General features: G+C 38.3%; 1 protein-coding gene across 1 annotated transcript; it reads left to right on the forward strand.

Annotated features, from left to right (window-relative positions):
- Nucleotides 1–13,658: 13,658 nt before the first annotated feature.
- Nucleotides 13,659–17,353, forward strand: LOC111799138 (40S ribosomal protein). Its single transcript, XM_023682553.2, has 3 exons — nt 13,659–13,840; nt 15,459–15,617; nt 16,940–17,353. Exons 2-3 carry the CDS (start codon nt 15,470–15,472, stop codon nt 17,089–17,091), a joined length of 300 nt encoding a protein of 99 aa, XP_023538321.1. The 5' UTR covers nt 13,659–13,840; nt 15,459–15,469; the 3' UTR covers nt 17,092–17,353.
- Nucleotides 17,354–22,218: the final 4,865 nt, after the last annotated feature.

Here is a 22,218-nt window from a genome sequence, read left to right on the forward strand (position 1 = left end):
CATGGAGAAGAGAACATCGTTTAGAGAAAGTCATTAGCATAAGCCCTTTTGGACATGTTTCCTTCCTTGAATCCAATCAAATGTCTGGCTAGGAGTGTACATGGTCCCGGTTGGGTTGGGTTGGGTTGAGGAATTTTTTTGACCTAATCCCACCCTCTATTTTTGGGTTTTATATATTTTTTGTTTGGCTCTGGTCAACCCGAAGGTTTCGTCCCATGAACCCGAAACTGAACCGAATCAGTTCAAGTTCAGAAAAATGAATCCAACCCAACCCGAATTGCCAATCCAACCCAACCCAACCCTTATAGTTCGGGTTGGGTTGGTCCGGGTTATCGGATTTTTGGGTTGAGTGTACACCCCTGTGTTTGGCTATGATTTTCACCCGTGAGTATCTTTAACTACTCAAACCATATTTATTATTTTCTAGGTAAAAGCTACTCCCGTGTATGGATAACAACTTTTGAAGAGCTCATGAAAATCCAATCACGACGGTTAAATTTATGCATTTAAACGGTAGCCAATTTTCAATTATTCTATTTATATGAAACTACTAATAAACTTAACGTTTAGCTCCATGATAACATTTAAAATGAAATTTTTTTAAATGATTTTTGTATATAGTAAACATCACATGCATGGAGTGGCAATCTCGTTTTTAAAAAAAACCGAAGTAGGGTCGTTACACTTCCTCTCTCACTCGGCCAACTTCCTCTCTTTCCATAACTCCCTTTCTCCATCTCAACCCGAAACTTATAATTTCAATTAGAGTCGTTACGTTATCGACGTTTTACCTAAAATTAGAACGTTGAAATTTATATCAACATCGACATTTCGAAACCTTATACTCGTCTCATAAACATCACAATTTGATACCCATATTATCATCACTCTTGTGGTCTCTCTCAAGGTGACATGAGCAATGTCTAGTGTCCACCCAATATAAGTCTTTGGATGTTGATTGTCCACTTATTTAACTCGACTTCACCATAAATGCTGGCCCCTCTATGTTCTAAAATTTCTAAGTCTGTCTATTTTGTGCTTATAGATTCCTTTGACAAAGAATGGATTAGCTTTCATTCTTCTTTCTATTGACATAATCCATGATAGTACCTATCGTTGGATGAAAAGTCTCACATCCGCTAATTTAAGGTATGTTCATGGATTTATAATCAAAGAATACTCTCTCCATTGGTTTGATGCCTCTTGGGGAAGCCCAAAGCATACCATGAGAGCTTTATGCTCAAAGTGGACAATATTATACCAGTGTGGAGAGTCGTGTTCTTCTAACATGGTATTAGAGTCATATGCTAAAGAGTTGTGTTCATCTAACACCTATAAGTTTTTCTTTTTCTTGGTCTTAGTTGAGCATCATCAAACTTAGTTGAAATTTTTGGATGATCAAAGCCACAAAAATGTGCGATTAATACGCGAAAAAATGAGAGGAACTTTATACTTAAAAAGGATCACAACCCACGACTAAAGATATAACCCAACGGGTAGGCGTTAGGATGAGAATTCGGCTTTTTTTCGTGACGAAATTGGTTCAAGCAAATGAGATATTATCGGTCTTCTTTTGAAATAATAGAACATGTATGAGGTTAGAAAATCTTTTGCTTGTTCAAAGGCGTTGTTGTAACATTTAGTTTTAACGGCAAACAAGATCATTTTAAACATGGAGAGAAAGATGGTGTAACGACTCATGCCTAGAATTTATATTAGGAATCGGAATCTGGATTCGACATTTGATGACCTTTGTGAGATCTTACATCGGTTGAAGAGGGTAAAGAAGCATTCCTTATTATAAGGGTGTGTCTTCTTTACAGACGCGTTTTAAAAACCTTGAAGCCCAAAGAAAACAATATCTACTAAGGGTGAGCTTGAGCTGTTACAAATGGTATCAGAGCAAGACACTGGACGATGCGTGACACTTGTCCAAGTAGGGCTAGACCCTCTCCATAGTAGACGTGTTTTAAAAACCTTGGGGGAAGCTTGAAATGGAAAGTCCAAAGAGGACGATATTTGCTAGTTGTGGGCTTGGGCTGTTATAAATGGTATCAGAGCTAGATATGGGATGATATGCCAGTGAGGACGTTGGGCCCCCAAGAGAAGGTGGATTGTGAGATCTCACCTCGGTTGGAGAGGGGAATGAAGCATTTCTTATTATAAGGGTATGAAAACCTCTCCCTAACATACACATTTTGAGGGAAACCCAAAAGAGGACAATATTTGCTAGCGGTGGGCTTGGGCTGTTATAGCCTCTGCATCCCCTACCATGTGGTTAGGTTACCTGTTTGTTTTTATGTGCTTCTAAGAGTAATACAGATCATTTCATCGGTCCTCACTCACATGATTCTTAGAAAAATTTCTAAAAGGTCACCTAATAACATAGAATTGTTACAAGCTAAACATGCAAGTTCCTATAACTGAGTCACCAAAGGTCGTTGCACATTGTTGGTATTTGTAATAACTTCAATTCTTTTAAACTTTATCAACTATCATAACTTTAGGATCACTCTCATTCGAATGTTGCATTGGTTTATTCATGTACTCCTTTACTCAGACATCACAGATGACGTTTTTTTAATGTAAATGAACATAAATAACATCATTTGGTGAATAAGAAATGTAACAACCCAACACTTTTGACTTCAATCACCTAGGATGTTACTACATGCATGTTAATTCTCTACCTCTCTTCTCGTTATGCCATTATCAATCGTGGGTAACTCCCGAATCAACTATCCCTGACTTAATAAGAACCATTATTCTTATGACCAAACAAAAACCAACTTACTTACTTTACGAGCGAGAGTTTCACAATCCCGACCAAAAATTTGTTGGGAGTAGGGATCTCCGAACTTCTCCAACCTATATAAGGCGCTTGAAGATCGAAGATTTTCCGAAGAAGATACAACAAAATAAGGTTAGATTTGAAAAGAGAAAAAGACCTATCACCATGAAAACTTCAGTTGTGACCATATCGTCACCCTTCATCTTGATCATATCGCCAACACATATTTTTTTAAACCTTTCCTTTCAACAATTCTTATATTTCATGAGACATGCATAGTCCCTTAGACCATTCTACAATGATACAACATGGAAAACTCAAGAGCATCAATACTACTCGTAAGAGCATCGCCGATGCGTGGGTGCTTTGACAATGGTCATCGACGTCTATTTTTCAAACAAAATGTCAAAAAATCAATGTCGTGAGGCTCGTGGATGAAGACGTCACATGTCGTAGGTCATGTAGTTGCTTAAGACGTTAGAGTCCAAGCTGCAATCATCGATTGTGGAGATTTTTCGAAGAGAAGATATCGTCTGGTCGAACCACTAGAGATCATGATATAAATATATAATAAGTTAAGTTTTTTTATCAAGATGAACCCAAGTTTGCTTCTATATCAAGGAATCATACTCCTATCGATGTGGCCTACCACTAATCTTGATTTTTATTATTTGTGGCCTCATTCAAAGTTTTAGGATATAAAAGGCCAACTTACCTATGTCTAGTGGGTGCTATTATTGTTCTACCTTCCCTATCCTTAGTCCATTCGTAATTCTTTCGAGAAGAGTGTTAAGCTCTATGAACTCCTATATTTTTAGACCAAATTTATTAGCAATCGAAGTGACTGATGATTGTTCATGTGTAACTATTCGAACTCACCGCTAGCAAATATTGTGTTCTTTGGGCTTTTCCCTTCGGGCTCCCTTCAAAGTTTTTAAAACGTGTCTGGGAGGGAGAGTTTTCTACACCCTTGTAAGGTATGTTTTGTACCTCTATCTAACCGATGTGAGATTTCACAATTCACTCTCTTGAAGGTCCAAAGTCCTCGCTAGCACACTGCCCGGTTTCTGGCTCTGATACCATCTGTAACGACCCTAAATTTTCTACTTAATCTAAATTCGCTACTGTACACATATCATGAAAATTTAATGCGGAAATTCAATTACCTTTTCAATTGAGTTATATCTGCTTTAAATGCTCATTATATGTGTACAATAGTGAACTTAGGTTAAGTAGAAAATTTAGGGTCGTGAGATTTTTTTATGTCTAAAATACTCTAGCACAAAATACAACTGGTTCTAGTTGAGATTTTCACACCTTCTAACACTTTTGGTGCTATAGAATGGATGCACGAATGACAGCCAAAAACTACAAATAACTAAACACCACGACAAGGGATTTGCTAGGAGAAAACGAGAGATATATTGTAACAATCTAAGCCCACCATTCGCATATATTGTTCTCTTTAGACTTTCCCTTTTAGGCTTCTTCTCAAAGTTTTAAAATACGTCTGCTAAGAAGAGGTTTCCACGTCTTTATAAAGAATGTTTGGTTCCCCTCTTCAATCGATGTGGATCTCATAATCCACCTCCCTTCGGGGCTCAGCGTCCTCTCTACAATCGATGTGGAATCTCACAAATATCGAAAGCTTCCGAATGAAATTAGGGTAAACATGTTATAATGAAATCATGTCACCCATCTTAACTAATTTCGCAATTCCACAACCTAGTTGTGGTGTGTCTTACACGATACAAATGTTTAACCTACTCACCCTTTGTTTAACACTTCAGGATTCTATTGACATAAAGTAAGTTAAAGACATCACTCTGATACCTTGTTAGGAATCACATATACCTCCACAATAACAGGGTATTGTCCACTTCAAACGAATCTTCTTAACCATTCAGTCGTTTCTATGTCGAATCGGGACAACTTTATTGCTGCAAGTTTATCATAGGGCGTTCTAGCTTAAATCGCTCCAAGCTTATGCATTGACATTAGCATCGAAACTTGCAGGGCTGGTGAACTGCATGAGCTTGTGGGTTGGGCCAAGAACGCCTTCGTTTGGGCTGAGGATGCGTCTGCGTGGATGGGATACTTTGTTTGGGCTTGGTGGGGTTCACGTGGCTGGGGCTATCGGCTGTATATCAGTGGCTGCTGGTTCAAAGGCTTGACGCAACTCGAGTCTTGATCTAATCCGGTGACCCATGAGCTTGTTCTTTTTCACCCAAAAGTTACAAATTTTGGTGTTTCTAGTGGTTGATCAATGGCCACAAGTTCCATAAAAGGTAGATTATCACATATAGAAGATTATGATAATGGATGAATTGAGCCGGGAGGAAGATAATGAGTTTATAAGTACGGAATACTATCTCTATTAGTATGAGGCATTTTCGGGAAACTAAAAGCAAAACCAGAGAGTTTTATGCTCAAAGTGAACAATATCGTATCATTGAGGAGGTCCATAATTTCTAAGTCAAGGAGGGAGTCCCACATTGGCTAACTTAGAAAATGATCATGGATGAGATACATCTCCATTGGTATGAAGCTTCTAGGGAAACCCAAAGCAAAGTCATGAGATTTTATGCTCAAAGTGAACAATATCATACCATTATGGAGAGTCGTGATTCCTAACATCCTCGAGTGTCGAACAAAGAAATTGTGAGCCTCGAAGGTGTAACAAATGGTGTACTTTGTTCGAAGGTTCCAAAGAAATAGGCCTTAAAGGGGAGGCTCTATGATATATTTTATTCGAGAGGAGGATTGTTGAGGATTATTTTAAGTAGTCCTACATTGGCTAATTACGAGAAAAATAATGGGTTTATAAGTAAATAACACTATCTCCATTGTGGAGATCCATGATTCCTAATAGTGTGGCAACTGCTTGCACTAGAACGTTTGGAAGTCCAAATTGCTTGAGCAAAAACATAAGATCTTTATTTCTCGAGCTAGAATTTGTGCATGCTTTTCCGGTTTAAAATTTTGAAGGGTGCGTGAACTTAACTTGCCTCTACACCCAAACCTTAAATCGCTTCTATATACTCCTCGTGGAAGTAAAACGACAACATTTTTATCAATATAAAAAATATATTCTAGTCAAAATTTAGAGACAAAAACAAAAGGAAAGAATATTATAATTTGAAAAAGTGATGGTCAAATAAACACATCAATAATATATAATTAGAATAAAACTAAGAACATTGAAGGAATAAAGGAGTATATAATTAATTAAGAATCTTAGCCTATACACCATTAATTTAAATGATTTGAAATAGAACAAAGGTACAATTAGTCACACTCAAATCATAAAATTAAACTTAAGAGCCCAAATAATATAAAAATCAGAGAATAATTTTTTTAATATAAGAATCAAAATTCATATATTATTATAAATGTGTTGAAAATATTCCCTATTAGAATTAGGACATGTCTCATTAGTCTTGTCAAATTAATGTCTTGTAATGACTTTGTGTTTATTAAAATGTGTTTGGTCTTTGTCGGGTAGGATTCAACCACAAATTTGTCGGTCACTTTTAATGATCAAGGGATTGATAATGTATAAACTAAGTACTTGTACATTGTATATGTGCATTTAGTTAGTTCTTAATTTGTTTTTTTATGGGGAAAAGAATTAGGAATCGAATTAGAAGTTCGTTATATTTCGACTTGTTCGTTCATGTATTGAATATTTAGGAACCTAATGATAAGAATAAGATATGATTCGTTTTTGAATTTTTAATATTGAGTTTTAATGTAACAACTAGACTTCTGTTAGGTATGAATCAGAGGTGTTATTTAAATTCGGGGTTTTTGTAATTTGAAACGGAAAAGAAGTCATGACCTGATTTTTTCTTAGACCGTGACTAAAAGACATGACGAAAGGAAATAAACGTAACAGTATAAAAATATGGTAAAGTTGGACACGAAAAAAATAATTACACAACACCATAATCGAAAATAATACAAAATAGGTATTGTTCAAGTTATTGACAAACAGGGAACGAGAACGGAGATTGGATACCAAATGAGTATAATAGACAACCCGCTTAAATTCAATTTAAACTGATGCCCCAGGTTGACTGTAATCACGAGTGTAACAAATCATTGAAGATATAAACCTGCTCAAAACTACTACACATTGGCCGACGGTTACCGTGGCGTGAGGCCATGATGAGAACACTTCTAGCGATCGATAAAGAACGACACAACCAAAATTCACTAAGAGAGAAACTTCAAGAGTTAAAAGAGAGAGAGAAAAAAATTTCGGTGAGGTGCTTCTAAGAGGGAAGATTATCTCCAAAACTAACACGGATCGTTTCAACATGTTTTGTACTCACTCACATGTTTCTTAAGAAAAATTGAGAAGGTCGTCCACCATAAAATTACATCAAGCAAAATAACTTTTAAGCTTTTATAATTGAGCCACCGAAAACAAAAGTTTGCCCTATTAGTATAAGCAACTTCAATTCTTTTAAGTTTTTCTCAACTATCCGGTTCTTAGTATCACTTTCATTCAGATGTGGTATCAGTTTATTCATATACTTTTGAGATCTCACATCCGTTGAAGAGTAGAGCGAAACATTCATTATAAGGGTGTGAAAATCTCTCCCTAGCATACGTGTTTTAAAAACCTTGAGGAGAAGTCTAAAAGGAAATCCCAAACAAGACAATATGCGGTGGGCTTGAGTTGTTACAAATTCAGAGTGAGACACCGGGCGATGTGCCAATGAGAACGTTGAGCCTCAAAGGGGGGTGGACACCGAGTGGAGTGCTAGAGAGGACGTTGAGCCCCGAAGGGGGGGTGGATTGTGAGATCCCACATCAATTGGAGAGAGGAACGAGTGTCAACGAGGACGCTAAACTCCAAAGGGAAGTGGATTGTGAGATCCCACATCGGTTGGAAAGAGAATGAAACATTCTTTATAAGGGTGTGGAAACCTCTTACTAGCAGACGCGTTTTAAAACCTTGACGGAAAATTAGAAAAGAAAAGCCCAAAAAGGTTAATATCTGCTAGCAGTGGGTTTGAGCGGTTACAATGCTCCTCATGTACTCGGGTATCACACTTTATATTGCACACTAACTTAGATCATAAACTCTTGAACGAAATACAAATCAAACACAAACTTATCATATTTTTTACATTTCATTTGGGGAGATCCAAGGACATGTAATAGCTTCATATAAACTTAATCATATTAATAAACCATGATTATCTAAACATCCCAAGATCATAATTATTCACATTTAAAAAACTTCATTAAAAATATTACATGAACATAATGATCAGAAGTATAAATAAAAACTTGTAAGCAAAGACATCAATACAAGATTATAGTTAACAAGACTTCAAAATATTCACTAATTAGTTTAACAAGATATAGGCAAGGAGTGAGTTCTTCATTCAGTTTCAGATGAGCGGATTTGGGTATGGATCTTGTCGATGTAAGCCTTAGCTTTCCTATCAATGCCAGGCTCAGCCACCCAATATCGGCCTTTGTCTTCGTCGCTCGGCCACACCTTTCTCGTATCGTCTATCGTTTCGTCTCGTCTCTTTCTACCATCTCGGGATCTAAATAAGCTGAAGATCGAAAAGAAGCATGAGGGCGACTTCGGCTTTTGTCTCTTGTTGGTGGCTGAGGCCATGGCTAGAACCGCTACGAGTGAATTTGTTAGTTGTTGTTTGGTTGTGATGAGGCATTTTATAGAGTTTGGAGAGAGAAAAAAAGAAGGAATTTTGGTGTGGTTTCTTGTAAAGGAAGCTTAGAATCTAAAAGGGTGCTTTGAAAACCTAACAAAAAGTACAATTGAAATTGTGAAGACCTATAGGAATTGACACTATTGTTCTCTTTTAGGAAGGAGTTTTACGTTCACTCCCCTTTGTCACAATCGTGTGCTTACAGGACGTTTGTGAGTGATTATGCGATACTCACTCTCACCATTGCATGAATCAGCTAACTCGAAATCGTGTTGCCCTCGACCTAGCGACGTATACCCAAGCCTATAGCCCTGCTTTAAGAAGAAAGTTTTAAAAAATGGGGCTGAGAGAGAATTTAGAAAGAGAGTTTGAAGAAAGCAAAGATATGTCTATTTCACCGAGCCTCTCTCTGAGATAGTACCCAGATCGTTATACCTTTCGTGCAGGTCAAAACTTACCCGAGAAGGAATTTCGCTATCTTAGGACCGTTATAGTTACGGCCGCCATTCACTGGGGCTTCGGTCGCCGGCTCCCCTGTCATCAGGTAACCAACTTCCTTGACCTTCCGACACTGGGCAGGTGTCGACCCATACATGGTCTTACGACTTTGCGAAAACTTGTGTTTTTGGTAAACATTCGCCTGGGCCTGGTCACTTTGACCCCCTTTGTGAGGAGGCACCCCTTCTCCCGAAGTTACGGGGTTATTTTGCCGAGTTCTTTAAAGAGAGTTGTCTCGCACCCCTAGGTATTCTTTACCTACCCACCTGTGTCAGTTTTGGGTACAAGTACCCTTTTGTTGAAGGTCGTTCGAGCTTTTCCTGGGAGTATGGCTTGGGTTACTTCAGCACCGTAGCGTCTGGTACTCGAACATTGGCTCGAGGTATTTTCTCTACCCCTTCTTACCCTGAAAAAACAGGGGCACCTCGCGTCCTTGAACCGATAACCATCTAACTATAAGCAAAGAAAAAACATCACGACTTAAATAACATATAACTTAGGGTAGGAAAAATTGACAACTCTTATGGGGTCGAATATTCGCACAATGCCCAGTGGTTAACAATATTAATTAGTAGAGACCAACACATTCTAGTGGGCACGTTTGAAGAAACTTTCAAAGTACTTCAATTTGTATCTAACGATTATTAGTATCACCGAGATTTTTGAATTTATATCTGGGAGTTCTTATAACGCAACAACATTATAGCAGCTTTATTAAATAACTTTTCACATATCCAGACTTAGAACACATCATCTTCTAGTTGATATTATATTTTTTTTCATCTGATTGACTGAATCAGAAAGCTATCGTTTGAGAGCAAAAATCTAAGAAAATGAACATTTTTCGAGGTGGGTTAAAAATAAAACTTAACCAAACCACACCGATCAAAACTAAAACTTAAAAAACGACAACTACAAGACCTAAATTAAAACGTGCGCTCGAGAAACGCGGTCATATTTGAATTTATGCCCTGCAACTCTTTCACTTTTTTTTTTTTCCTCTTTTAATTTGCATCCTCCAATTTAAATGCTGTTAGTGATTCATATGAACTTATGAGGAATCTATAGGTTGGTCTTCACTATTTTTTTGTCTTTCCAATTGGTCTCCCAAATAGTAACCTATTTTGTCCTACTTTTCAAAGATATTTAATTCGATTCCTTCTCGTTTGAAAATGTAATATTCTTTTATACTCGAGTTTATATCTTATTTTGATCTGGGTTCGTTATTGTCTATTTTAGTTCTCATTGTAATGTCCCACATCCGTCGGGGAGGAAAATGAAATACCTCTATAAGGGTGTGGAAACCTCCCCTAGCAGACGTGTTTTAAAGTCTTGAGTTTAAGTTCGAAAGAAAAAGCCCAAAGAGGACAATATCGGGTCTGGGCCGTTACACTCGCACTTACAAGTTACGTTTTGGTTAAAAAAAACATAATTATGACATATTTCAAGAAAACTATAGTGTAGTAGTGTGTCTGAGTCCCGAGGTATTAATATATGATTTTTTCTTTTAAAAATGGAACCTCCAGAATTCTATTGAGGATCTTAGAGGTCGAATTTGAATATGAGGTACACGACAAAATTGCTTAGAAAAATCTAAGGAAAAAAAAAAGTCAAAGTCAAACCGACGGAAAATCGCTCCAAATATTGGTCTATAGTCAAAATTTCGCGGGATTTCATCCTAAGAAATGCTCAGTGACTTTGGGAGAACAATTACAGACTTGATTCGTTCAGATCCATCAAGAATCGAGGAAAAATTGAAACCAAGTGTTTCGAGATCTTAGTTCTGATTTTCGTTCAGTTTTTTCTTGAAATTAAGTTCTAAATTTTCTGTACGTTGATATTCGAAGGATTCCACGTACGTTCTGTGATAGAAGTCGGAATTGTTTTGGACTGAAAGGTGGTGTTTCGATAAATATAAATAATTTGCCGAGATTTAGACATGTTTATTTTATTATAAGATTATATAACATTACGAAAAAAATGTATATACAAAAATCAACACAAAATCGAGTGGAAGGATGAAGAAATTGACACGCGTCGGTGGCAGAAGGGATGCACGTGTCTGGCAATGAGATGTAACACGTGTCGAACATAAGTTCGGACACGCGTCAGGTAGAAACGGTGGACACACGGTGTACGGAGGCACAGAAGTGCCAATTAGGAGGCGCCACATGTCATGCAACGGGCGCGCCTATTCTTTCGTAGCGCGTGCTGTATCCACACGTGGGCTACGCGCGTGGAACCAAGACATTCGCGTGTGACGGCGCATGTTAGCATGCGTGGTGCTTCTTTTTTCTCTATCCCACATCTCTGTTCGACTGTTTGTTGTTTCAAACAGTCGAACAGAGACTTGAATTAGAACCTTTCTAATTGTTTCAATTTCGATACTGACACTATTTTGACTTCAATTAGAACCTTTCTAAGAAATTTTAGAAATTTTTGAGCTCTTAAAACGTGAAAAAACTAGCTCGAGAAGACACCCATCATCCAAGTAACAGACTAAGACTTTAGGGGTCACTAGGACGTAATAGCATGAGCGTTCCTTACTTTAGATGGTTAGAAAATGCATGTTAAGGACTTTGACAGAGCGTTTTTGGATGAATATGTATTGCATGTGTGTTATGATAAAATTACCATTATGCCCCTAGATTGAGATTTCCGAGACATGACTAGAGTATGAGTTTAGCAGTATGGATGAGTATGCTGTTTTATCAAAATACCTTTGTGATGAGATTTGTGATATACGTTGTTTTATGTACTTTTTGTTGTGTTAGAAAAGAGGATGGTTATTGTGATATGTGCTCCGAATGATTTATGAATATTACCTCCCTGTTGATCTAGTTTTCTTGTATGTTTGCATGATATAGTATGTTTTCACTTCAGGACTGTGTAGTCTCCCTATAGATCTTGTTTATATGCACAGAGTGAGCAAAAGTCAGTAAGTCTAGACTCTAGTGCTCCTAGACTAAGAAAGACTCAATGAATTAACACAGAGTAGTATTGAGCTAAAAGTTTGTGTTAAGCCACCTAGCTGCCTTAGGAATCCAACAGACCTCCTTAACTCCTAGAGGTCTGTTGTGAGCAAGGTCTAAGGTGAAGTTTAAATTATGGATTAAGGGCTTAGGTAATCGTTAGGTATATCTCCCCAGCAAAGCATGCATGAGAGAACTGAGTTAAGATTATAGTGTTACAACTAGTGCAATGTACACATTGACCTAGGTCAAAACGTTTCCTGTAGACCTTGCACCACCAAATGTGAGCGGCAATTAAAGGTCTAGACTTAAGTGCACCCAAAGATTTGGATTAGCCCCGAGGAGCTAACTTTGAATGTCTTGGAAACGAGAGATTTAAACCACTTATAAGCCCTTAAGAACGTAGTAGACCTCCACGACATCCAAGGTAGCTCTTCAGGCTGATAGCAATATGATAGCATCATTAGAATCTTTGCTACCTATCTACTTCGGTACACATTTCGTCGAAATTCCACTTTAGTACCCATATTGTCGAGGTAGGCATAGGTTGGATAGGAAAGGTGTGTCAAGAAGATTAGGTGCCTCAACCATGTGGAAATGGCCAACAATCTCTTGACATAGCATATGTGCTGTAAACCCGTTCCTGAGAGGAGAGGGGGTGAGACTACATACGTTAACCTAGTCGTTTGTTGGCACATAGGAGGTCGCTCCCAACAAACTTTGGTGACATTATGGTCCCATGGGAGGGTCCACTAGCTAACCTTCCATGGGTGATGTTCAGACTAGCATACACCATAATGTCCCTACAAAGTGTACGAGGTCACACCTCAACCCAGGTTACCGATCATTCACTATGTAATCAAAGTAGGCTGCCAAGGAGAAAAAACATAAAGATTGTAGCAATTCAGCAAGTTAAATGTAGCCTCCATGTCGTTAGTCGGTGGTATGGTGTCAACAAAGTTTCCACTTCCCTTTTCACTCTGATACCATTACCGTCGAGCCAGGCCTAGGTCAGTTAGGGTTGTGTGACTTATAGTTTAGTTGGATTATCCTGCACAACAAATCTATCTTGAGAGGGGATGTAGGATTACACAGGTAATCTTAGTAGCTGACAAGCACAAGGGGTCGCTCCCCTAACCTTGGGTGACTAAATGGTCCTGTGGGTATGGTTTGCCAACTAATCTCCCTTAGATGACGAGAGCAAACTAGCACACACCATGTTGTCCCCACTAGAGAGAGTTTTATGAGGTCACGCTTTTACCCAAGACATCGGTTACACACTACCTAAGTTTAAGAATAGAAAAGGGGTGAACCACCCCGAGATATTTATCGCCCATAAATGGGTGAACCACCCCTTTCATACCCATAGTGGGTCCATGAGTTGCTAAAGTACCGCCCATAATTTCAAGGCACCCCAAAGGCTCAGATAGCAGTAGAGATTAGGCCTGAACTTCCTAGAGCCCTAAGTAATGCTCGTGGATACCTACTAAGTTAAGGATACAATGAGAACCTTCAAGTAGCTTGCTTACTCGGTATATTTATATACTCACCCCTTTTCCCTTTCTTCTCTCAGGTGTTCACATGCTGTCGGTCGAGGTAGAGGAGCGTTCAAGAGTTACTCGGTTAGAAGAGGGTCATTCCACATTTGTATTCGAGTCATTTGTATAAGCCCTAAAAATAATAATAAGGGAGAAAAAAAAAATTGTAAAAAAAATATTTAGTACATCAGCGCAGCCCCAAATTCTGCGCTAGTATCTTCTTCTTCGCTAGTCACATTACGCGTTCGATTTCAGTCCTCTCTGTAATTCCGAAGCTCAGAGTCTGGGACCGGCGGCGGCAGAAGCACCGGCTACGCCCAAATTGCATTCGCCGTTGTTCTTCAGGTATTATATCGCTTCGTTTATCTTTCTTTTGATTTCAATTTCTCTGTCTCATGATTCATTACTGGTAAAATCTCTGTGTGAGTGCTTGCAATTTGTTACAACCCGAAATAATGAACCCAGAAAACCGAATCGAAACCCCTTTGATTTAATCCCTTGCCTCCTTTATTCATTTTGGTGATTGGCGATTCTGGCATTTGATCCTAACCGTAGCCGCCTCTGTGCTCATTCCTAGGCCTTTGTCTTTGGGTTCTTCGTCTTCCAGTCCTCTGTGATTAGGTTCTTAAACAAAACTTAACTTGTGTTCTTCTGTTCTCAGTAACGAATTCAACCTCGAACATGATTGTGTTGCTCATTTAGTTCATAACGTTCATATTCTCATTTATTTTGGTTATTAACTTTCATTTAGTTTATAACCATTTTGTTTCGTATTCTCATTTATTTGATTTATGTCTGAGAATTAGTATTATTATGTTTATATAAATGCTTGTCTAGCATTGTTTTGAGGCGTGGAGTCGAGTGGAATCATTGTCATTTTGTATTTGCCTAAAAGCAATTGGGAGGAACTTTTGTTGAGAGGCTTGTAAACACTTTGGTTATAGTGATTGGCTACCACATGTAGATGTAGGAGAATTTCTTCTCTCCGAACCACGTAAATTTTTGTGTCTCTTTGTTTAATTTCTGTTTGTGAGTGTGTGAGTGCGATCGATCTTGCTTCCACTTCTGCTACAACAATTTGGTATCATAACATTTTTTGTTGTGGCATTACGACACAACAAGTGGTATCAGATTATTGAAGGGGGTGGCATTACAGCACAACAAATTGCATCTAAAATGGATTGATTAACATTGCCTATATAGGATAAGAGAGAAGAAATCTTGTATTGGTTGGCTTGTTGGTTCATTTTCCCTCTGCTCAGGTTCCATCAGGCTCCAATTTTTCATATGATTTGTTTAAAGATTCAAACCAGAATCACAATCAACTTTGAACTCTTTCTAATCTCCTGGCTAAGCCTAAGCCTCTGCATTCTAGCCTGTTGGATAAGTAGCCTAAAGCTCTAGATGTGTTTGTGTTCTCAAATCAAACTGACCAAAAACTCCTTTTATTGGGTTGATTTTTGAATATGCTCTTGTACATTACTTAATTTTTCTGATTGAAAGCTCAGTTTCTCATCCGAAAAAACTTTGACGCCCAAAAAGTCCCATGTCCGGACTAACCGCCGGCGATTTTCAAAAAGTCTTTTCCCGTTTTTTGCGGGAGCAGAGCAGTCAAAGAAAAGTTTCAAAACAAAGGAATAGCACAGAGCTCATACTATATGATAATCCAACGCTTATCTCCACCTTATGAATACAGATTTGACTTCCTTCCCTATGAAACTTTTTCTTCAACAGCGTCCGATGCTTGACTTGGTCAAATTTGTGCTGAATACAGCAGGTGTGTGCATGAAGCCGGGGGGTTATTACCCCCTAAATGGTCCATGCCTGATTGAAAATTGGGATATTGCCTCTAGTGATGTTTTAGAAAGGGTCCATACTCATTTTTTATTCTACTGACTGAATTATGGTTTCTGCAAAGATTTTAAACTCAATTTATGAAGCTATCAATTTTGATTTGGTCCAGGAATTTAGCAGATGGCGCTTAGACGGTTCTTTGGTTTTTCTGATGGTGATCTAATGAGATCGGACGCTAAACCGTGTTCACAGTTGATGAAACAGACTGCTGGATTATGTACTGTTGGAGGAGGACTTGCATTCTGGATTCTTTGCAGATTACACTATGGTCTGTTAAGTATTCTTCTCATCTGGTTTTAAATGCATAATCAAGTTGCATGTTTTTCCCTTTTCCAGTTCATCTCTTAGTGAAGATTAATGAGTTTCTTATTGATTCTAATCTATTTAGTTACCATATAAATGGAAGCTATAGTATTCTGAATCTGAAGTTCGAATAGGTATCAGGTTAAGTTGCCTAAATACGAGTATGTTTGGGAGTACTTATAAACTTCTAAAATAAATGCTTATAACAAAAGTGTAACGGCCCAAGCCCACCGCTAGCATATATTGTCCTCCTCAAGATTTTTAAAACGTGTCTTTAGGGAGAGGTTTTCACACCCTTGTAAGGAAGGCTTTGTTCCCTCTCCAACCAATGTGGGATCTCACAATCCACCCCCCTTGGGGGCCAACGTCCCTTCTGGGACACCGCCCGGTGACTGGCTTTGATACCATTTGTAACGGCCTAAGCCCACCGCTAGCAGATATTGTCCTCTTTGGGTTTTCCCTTTCGGGCTTCCCCTCAACGTTTTTAAAACGCGTCTACTAGGGAGAGGTTTCCACACCCTTGTAAGGAAGGCTTCGTTACCCTCTCCAACTAATGTGGGATCTCACAATCCACCTCTCTTGGGGGGTCAACGTCCCCGCCCGGTAATTGACTCTAATACCATTTGTAACAGTCTAAGCCCACCGCTAGTAGATATTGTCCTCTTTGGGTTTTCCCTTCCGCCTTTCCCTTTCGGGCTTCCCCTCAAGGTTTTTAAAACGCATCTACTAGGGAGAGGTTTTCACACCCTTGTAAGGAAGGCTTCGTTCCCCTCTCCAACCGATGTGGGATTTCACAAAAAGTCTTTAATCACGAGCACCTTCGAAAAGAAGTGTTTAATGATGGATCATATTCGTGTTTGGTCCAACATTCTTAAGAATACTTTTTTTTAGGTTCTTTCTCATCAAGCACTTGAGCCAATGGGGAAAATGCACTTTATCAGTGTTTTCTTACGAATCATTCAAGTGTTTTGAACAGTTTTTTTAATAAAAGAATACTTTTAAGTTACTTTCAAACATAGTATGCACACATGATATTTCTCTGCCGGATTCATTACATTTGTTGCCTTTCTTCTATGACTTTCTGGATGTAGTAGAACCAAATTGAAGCACTTTTTCATGTAACTTTGATTAAATCAAGAACAATATTCAAGGTTAGATTCAAATCCAATGCAAAGCATCAGTTGTGGTGGCGCCTTTACAGTATTGAAGTAGATTGCCTGTGATCTCAGAGGGTTTTAATATTGCACTTATTAAGCTTGTGGGCTTCTGGATTCTGTTGTGTGATAGGTCCAAGAATTACAGTTCCTAGGAGTCTGCGTTGGGCAGCTTGTGGAGCAGCATCAATGAGTGCGACCTCGGCTTTGCTTGTTCGATTGTTTAGTCCAGAATGTGAACCTCAGAACATTGCTGCATATGACAAAGGGAAAGCTGCAAGGTAATTGACATTCAAACCGCAATGATCTTAGTGTATTGCTTTTGAAGTTACAATTTTGTGTTTATGGTTGAGTACGTGATAGTTAACTATCTTGCCACGCACTCGGTTCGTTCATGGCTCCATACAACCATGTATTCAGTTACGTTGTTATTGTTAAGTTTCTCGACTCTTGTCATAGCTAAGGAGAAATTATTGGACGGAGTATGTTACAATGTGACAATGGCTTTGCAAAATGTATTTTCATAGGGACTAAATTGGTAACTTAATTTTAGATGTCGTATCGAGCTTTATATATTCCGACCCCATTAGTTGCTTGTTGGGGGTGGTTTCGAAAGTATAATTAAAGTGACTCCAATTCCATTTCTTGAGTAGACATTTTTGTTATTTTCCCCCAAAAAAGAACTGTTTTTTTCAACTCATACATGATGGGTACATATCCCTTTTATTTTGTCCAATAAGAATCATAGTCCATACACTTTCTCTTACCAAACCGGAATTGACCTAAATTGTTTTCATTTGATGATTATGATCTCAATTCAAGTATATTCATTTTTATTTTATATTTGTTGAACTAAAAATATACGATATGGTTATCGTTGTTGTCATGTGAGACATTATAATTATCATATATGATAAGCAGGTATGAAACGCTATGTGTATATATATGCTCGTCTTATAGAGTTTTCATGGTCATGATGAGTATAAAAGTACTATGTGCATCATTCCACTAAATCATGATTTTTAATACGAAATATAACATATGTTGTGTGTCACACGACAGTGGATTACTTCTTTAGTATGTTACGTACGGACATGTACACTGTTATCATGCACGTAGTAAGGTCTTGTTTTAAAAGAAAAAGTCGAGTCCTCACACTTATAATTTGGAGAAAGTTAGAACTTTGTTCCTATAGACTTGAGTTCTAATGAGGTATTAAATACCTAATTTTTTCCTATTGAACTCTAAAATTTTACTGAGCGTCTTAGAGGCTAAATTTTAATATGAGATAGAAAAGAAAAATGAAAAATGGAGAAAATCTGTCCAGTCAACCCGAAAGGGTAAATTGGTCATTTTGACTCACTTGCCTAATTAGGTGACTATGAACCCTACTTAGAGAGTTAATAAAGAGGGAAAAGAAAAAGAGAAGAGAGAGAAAGGAAAAGAAAGGTTTTAGGGTTTCTAAAGAGAGAAAGTGGAAATCTACTCGGAAACCGTTTGGGGTTAGAATTTCACCAAAGTTCCTTCACAAGAAATGCTCGGAAGCATTGGGAGAACCATTTTAATAATCGAGGAAGAACGGAAGGTAAAGGTTCTTGATTTTGGTTTTTCTTAAAATCAAAAGCTCTTCTTGGAATTAAGTTATGAATTTTCGTACGTTGATATTGGAGGGATTTCACACAACTTTGTGAAAGACGTCAGAATTGATTCAGACTAGAAGATGACGTTCTAATAAACGTTAAAAAGCTAAAAATTTTGTAAGTTCTGAATTCTAAACTAACTTTGGACTTGATTATTAAGTGAATTCAAGATATATGAGAAAAGTTATGAAAATTGGAAGAAAATGGGTTGAATCTACGAAAGACGCGATAAATCTGGAAAAATGAAGAACTGAACCAATGTGTAGCTACCACGTGTCAGACGGTGATCGACAATAGGCAGTAGGCAATTGAAGAAGGCAGAGACGCATGTCAAACATTGAGTGATGTTGCATAGTTGGGCAAGCGGGTGACGCGTGTCGACACGCGGTAGGCAACCATGTGTCCCACGTGTGGTCACCTAGTAATTTGTATGCGCTTGAGATTTGAATTGCACCGTGGGAGAGGCATTAACTAATCAGAACATGGCATGTGGCACACCGAGAGCGTGTCTATCCTCCCTCAGCGCATGGGGAACCCCTTGCGCGTGTGCGAGCGTGTGAGTACCCTCTTTTTGCCTCGTTCCACCTTTGTTTATCAGTTCTTTGTCCTGATTTTAGTGCTAACCCTAATTTTTCTTGAATTAGGACCTACCATATAAATTTTAGGAATTTTGAAAGCTTCTAGCACACTAAAAAGCTAGGCGAGAAGGCACGTGTCATCCAAGTAAGTAACCACACATACTTTAGGCAAGTAATACTTATAGGGATCACTAAGACGTGTTAGCATGCGAGCATTCCTTACCTTAGGTGGTTAGAGAGTGTATGTTAAGGACTTCGAAAGGGCATTTTTGGATGAGTATGTACTATATGTATGTTATGGTAAAATTAACATTATGCCCCTAGGTTGAGATTTTCGGGTAGCATACTGTGTTATGTATTATGCAAAGCTAGAAATAGAATAGCATGACTAGAATACGAGTTGAGCAATATGGATGAGTATGTTATGCATGCATGTAAGAATTACTAGAATGCCTCTATGATGAGATTTGTGATGAATGCTACTCTATATGATTTTCGCTGTGTTAAAAAGAAGGATGAGCTTTGGCGATTTGTGCTCCAGGTGATTGATGGATGTTATCTCCTCGTTGAGCTTATTTGCTTGTTTGTTTGCATGAGTGTTTTAGTTTATGTTTCAAGGCTTTAGGTGACCGACATGATATCTCCCTAATAAAATTGCACAGATGATTAGATTATGTATATGGTGCTTCAGATGATCGATAGGATAATCTCCCCAGCAAAGCATGCACAAGAGAACCAAGTTAAGGCTATGGTGCCAGAGCTAGAGCAATTTTGAGTTGACCCAGATCAGTATGTTTCTAGAAGCTCCTGCATCCCAAGATCGTTAGGTCTAGTCTTGTGTGCATCAAGAGAGTGGATTAGTTTGAGGGGTTAACCCTAAACGTCCTGAAAACAAGAGAAGAGACTTAAACCGTCTAGATCCCCTAAGAACCTATTAGGCCTCCACATCATCCAAGGATAACCAAGGTAACTCTTCAATGTTGATAGTAGTGTGACTGTGTCGCCAGAGTCTTCGGTACCCCAACTGTCAAGGTAGACATAGGTAATAGAGGGGAGTTGCGTTGAGACGACTAGGTGCCCTAAACATTAGAAATGCCAACGGTCTCCTAAATAGAGTCTCTATGTTGTAAACCCGTTCCTGAGAGGGGGGCATGGGACAACATAAGTTAACCTAGTAGTTGGCTGGCACCCGAAGGGGTTGCTTTTCCAAGCTTTGGTGACTTTATGGTCTCGTAGGAGGGTCCGCCAGCTAACCTTCTATGGATGATGTTCATACTGGCAAACAGTATACTGTCCCTACAGAGTATACGAGGTCATGCCTCAACCCAGGTCACCGGTCATTCACTGCGTAAGCAAAACACGCTATCTAGGTCGAAGAGAAGAAAAATTGTAGCAACTCAGCAACTCAAAGGTAGTCTCCAGCCCATTAACAGTTGGTACGAAGTCAACAGAGTTTCCACGTCCCTTTCCATTCCTGTACCAGTACCATTGAACCAAGCCTAGCCCGATTAGGGTCGTCAACAGAGTATCTGTCCCAAAAGGGGACACAGGATTATGCGGGTAATCTTAGTAGCTAGCAAGCACATGGGGATTGCTCCCCCAACCTTGAGTGACTAGATGGTCCTGTGGCCAGGGCTCGCTAGCTAATGTCCTATGGATAACAAGAGCAGGCTAGCACATACCATACTGTCCCCACAAGGAGAGAGTTTTACGAGGTAGAGGCTCAACCCAAGACACCCGTTACACATTGCTTAGGGAGAACAAGCTACCTAAGTCTAATAATAGAAAAGTAGTTCACCCCATGATGAAATTTGCAACCCAAAAGACGTGTGATGGCAAAAATGGGTGAATCACCCCCTCCGTAACCAGAGTGGGTCTGTGAGCAGCTTAAGTATTGCCCGAAACTTTCAGCCACCTGAAATGCTCAAATACTAGCAGAGACTAGGTCCAAACCTAGACTAAAATCTGTGGATACCTACTAGGATAAGCGTATTTGCAAGGTTTTCCCTTTCTTTTTCAGATATTTGCAAGTTGTAGGCCGAAGTAGAGGAGCATGCTATGAGATCACATAGGAGGTCGTTCCAGAGCGTCAATCCGTCTTTGTGTTATAGTCTTTCATATTCCGTTTGGTAATTGTATCCCAAACTCATTTCCCTGTTTATGATAAATTTGAAAAGCCCTATATTATAATTAAAATTTATTTTCTATTTAGTTTTGGTGTTATTGGTACGTTATTCTTAAATTTCATCGAATTTCCATCTTTTATTTTTATTTTTATTTTTATTTATTTCCGCTTTCGTTTTTTTAGTCTCTATCCAGAAATTTAGGTCGTGACAAACTCTTTCGTAGAGTTTTATCATACTATACTAATCGTAACATTTAAAACTATATAAACTAAAATTTAACTAGAAGTAAATTTATAATTTAATCTATCCAAATCTTCATCTTTTAACCATCAACTTCTTTGGAAAATTACCATCAAAGTGGGAATATTAATTACCAAATTAGTCAAAGTCAAACAATTGACCATGCAATTCATTAAGATTCTAGTAACTAGCACAAAAAAAAAAAAAAAAAAAAAAAAAAAAAAAAAAAAAAAAACATTTATGTCTTCATGTCTCTTATTTGTCAAAAACACAATGGACACAATTTTTCATCCATTCCCTTGTGCCACTCATTCCCATGTCCTGTCAAGCACCCATATCAACACCAAAATCCTTTTAAAAAAGATACCCAACCCAAATTTTTTAACATACAAAATCAAATCAACTTTACCATCCAAATTTAATCGAAACATGTTAAATAATACGGACTTTGAGGCAGATTTCAATCATACCCATATGCTAAATAATACAGACTCCCTCTAAATTATGGAGCAGATTTCAATCATACCTATGTGCTAATAATACGGACTACCTCTAAATTATGGGGTAGATTTCAGTCGTACCCATATGCTAAATAATATGAACTGCCTCTAGATTAGAGTTATGAGTCAGATTTCAATCGCACCCATATGCTAAATAATATGGATTCCCTCTAACTTATGGGGCAGATTTCAATCATACCATGTGCTAAATAATACGGACTAACTCTAAGTTATGGGGTAGATTTCAGTCGTACCCATATGCTAAATAATATGAACTACCTCTAAGTTAGAGTTATGAGTCAGATTTCAATCGCACCCATGTGCTAAA

This window comes from Cucurbita pepo, chromosome 7 (assembly GCF_057944985.1).
Source record: "Cucurbita pepo subsp. pepo isolate OVF chromosome 7, ASM5794498v1, whole genome shotgun sequence".
Taxonomy (NCBI): Eukaryota; Viridiplantae; Streptophyta; class Magnoliopsida; order Cucurbitales; family Cucurbitaceae; genus Cucurbita; species Cucurbita pepo.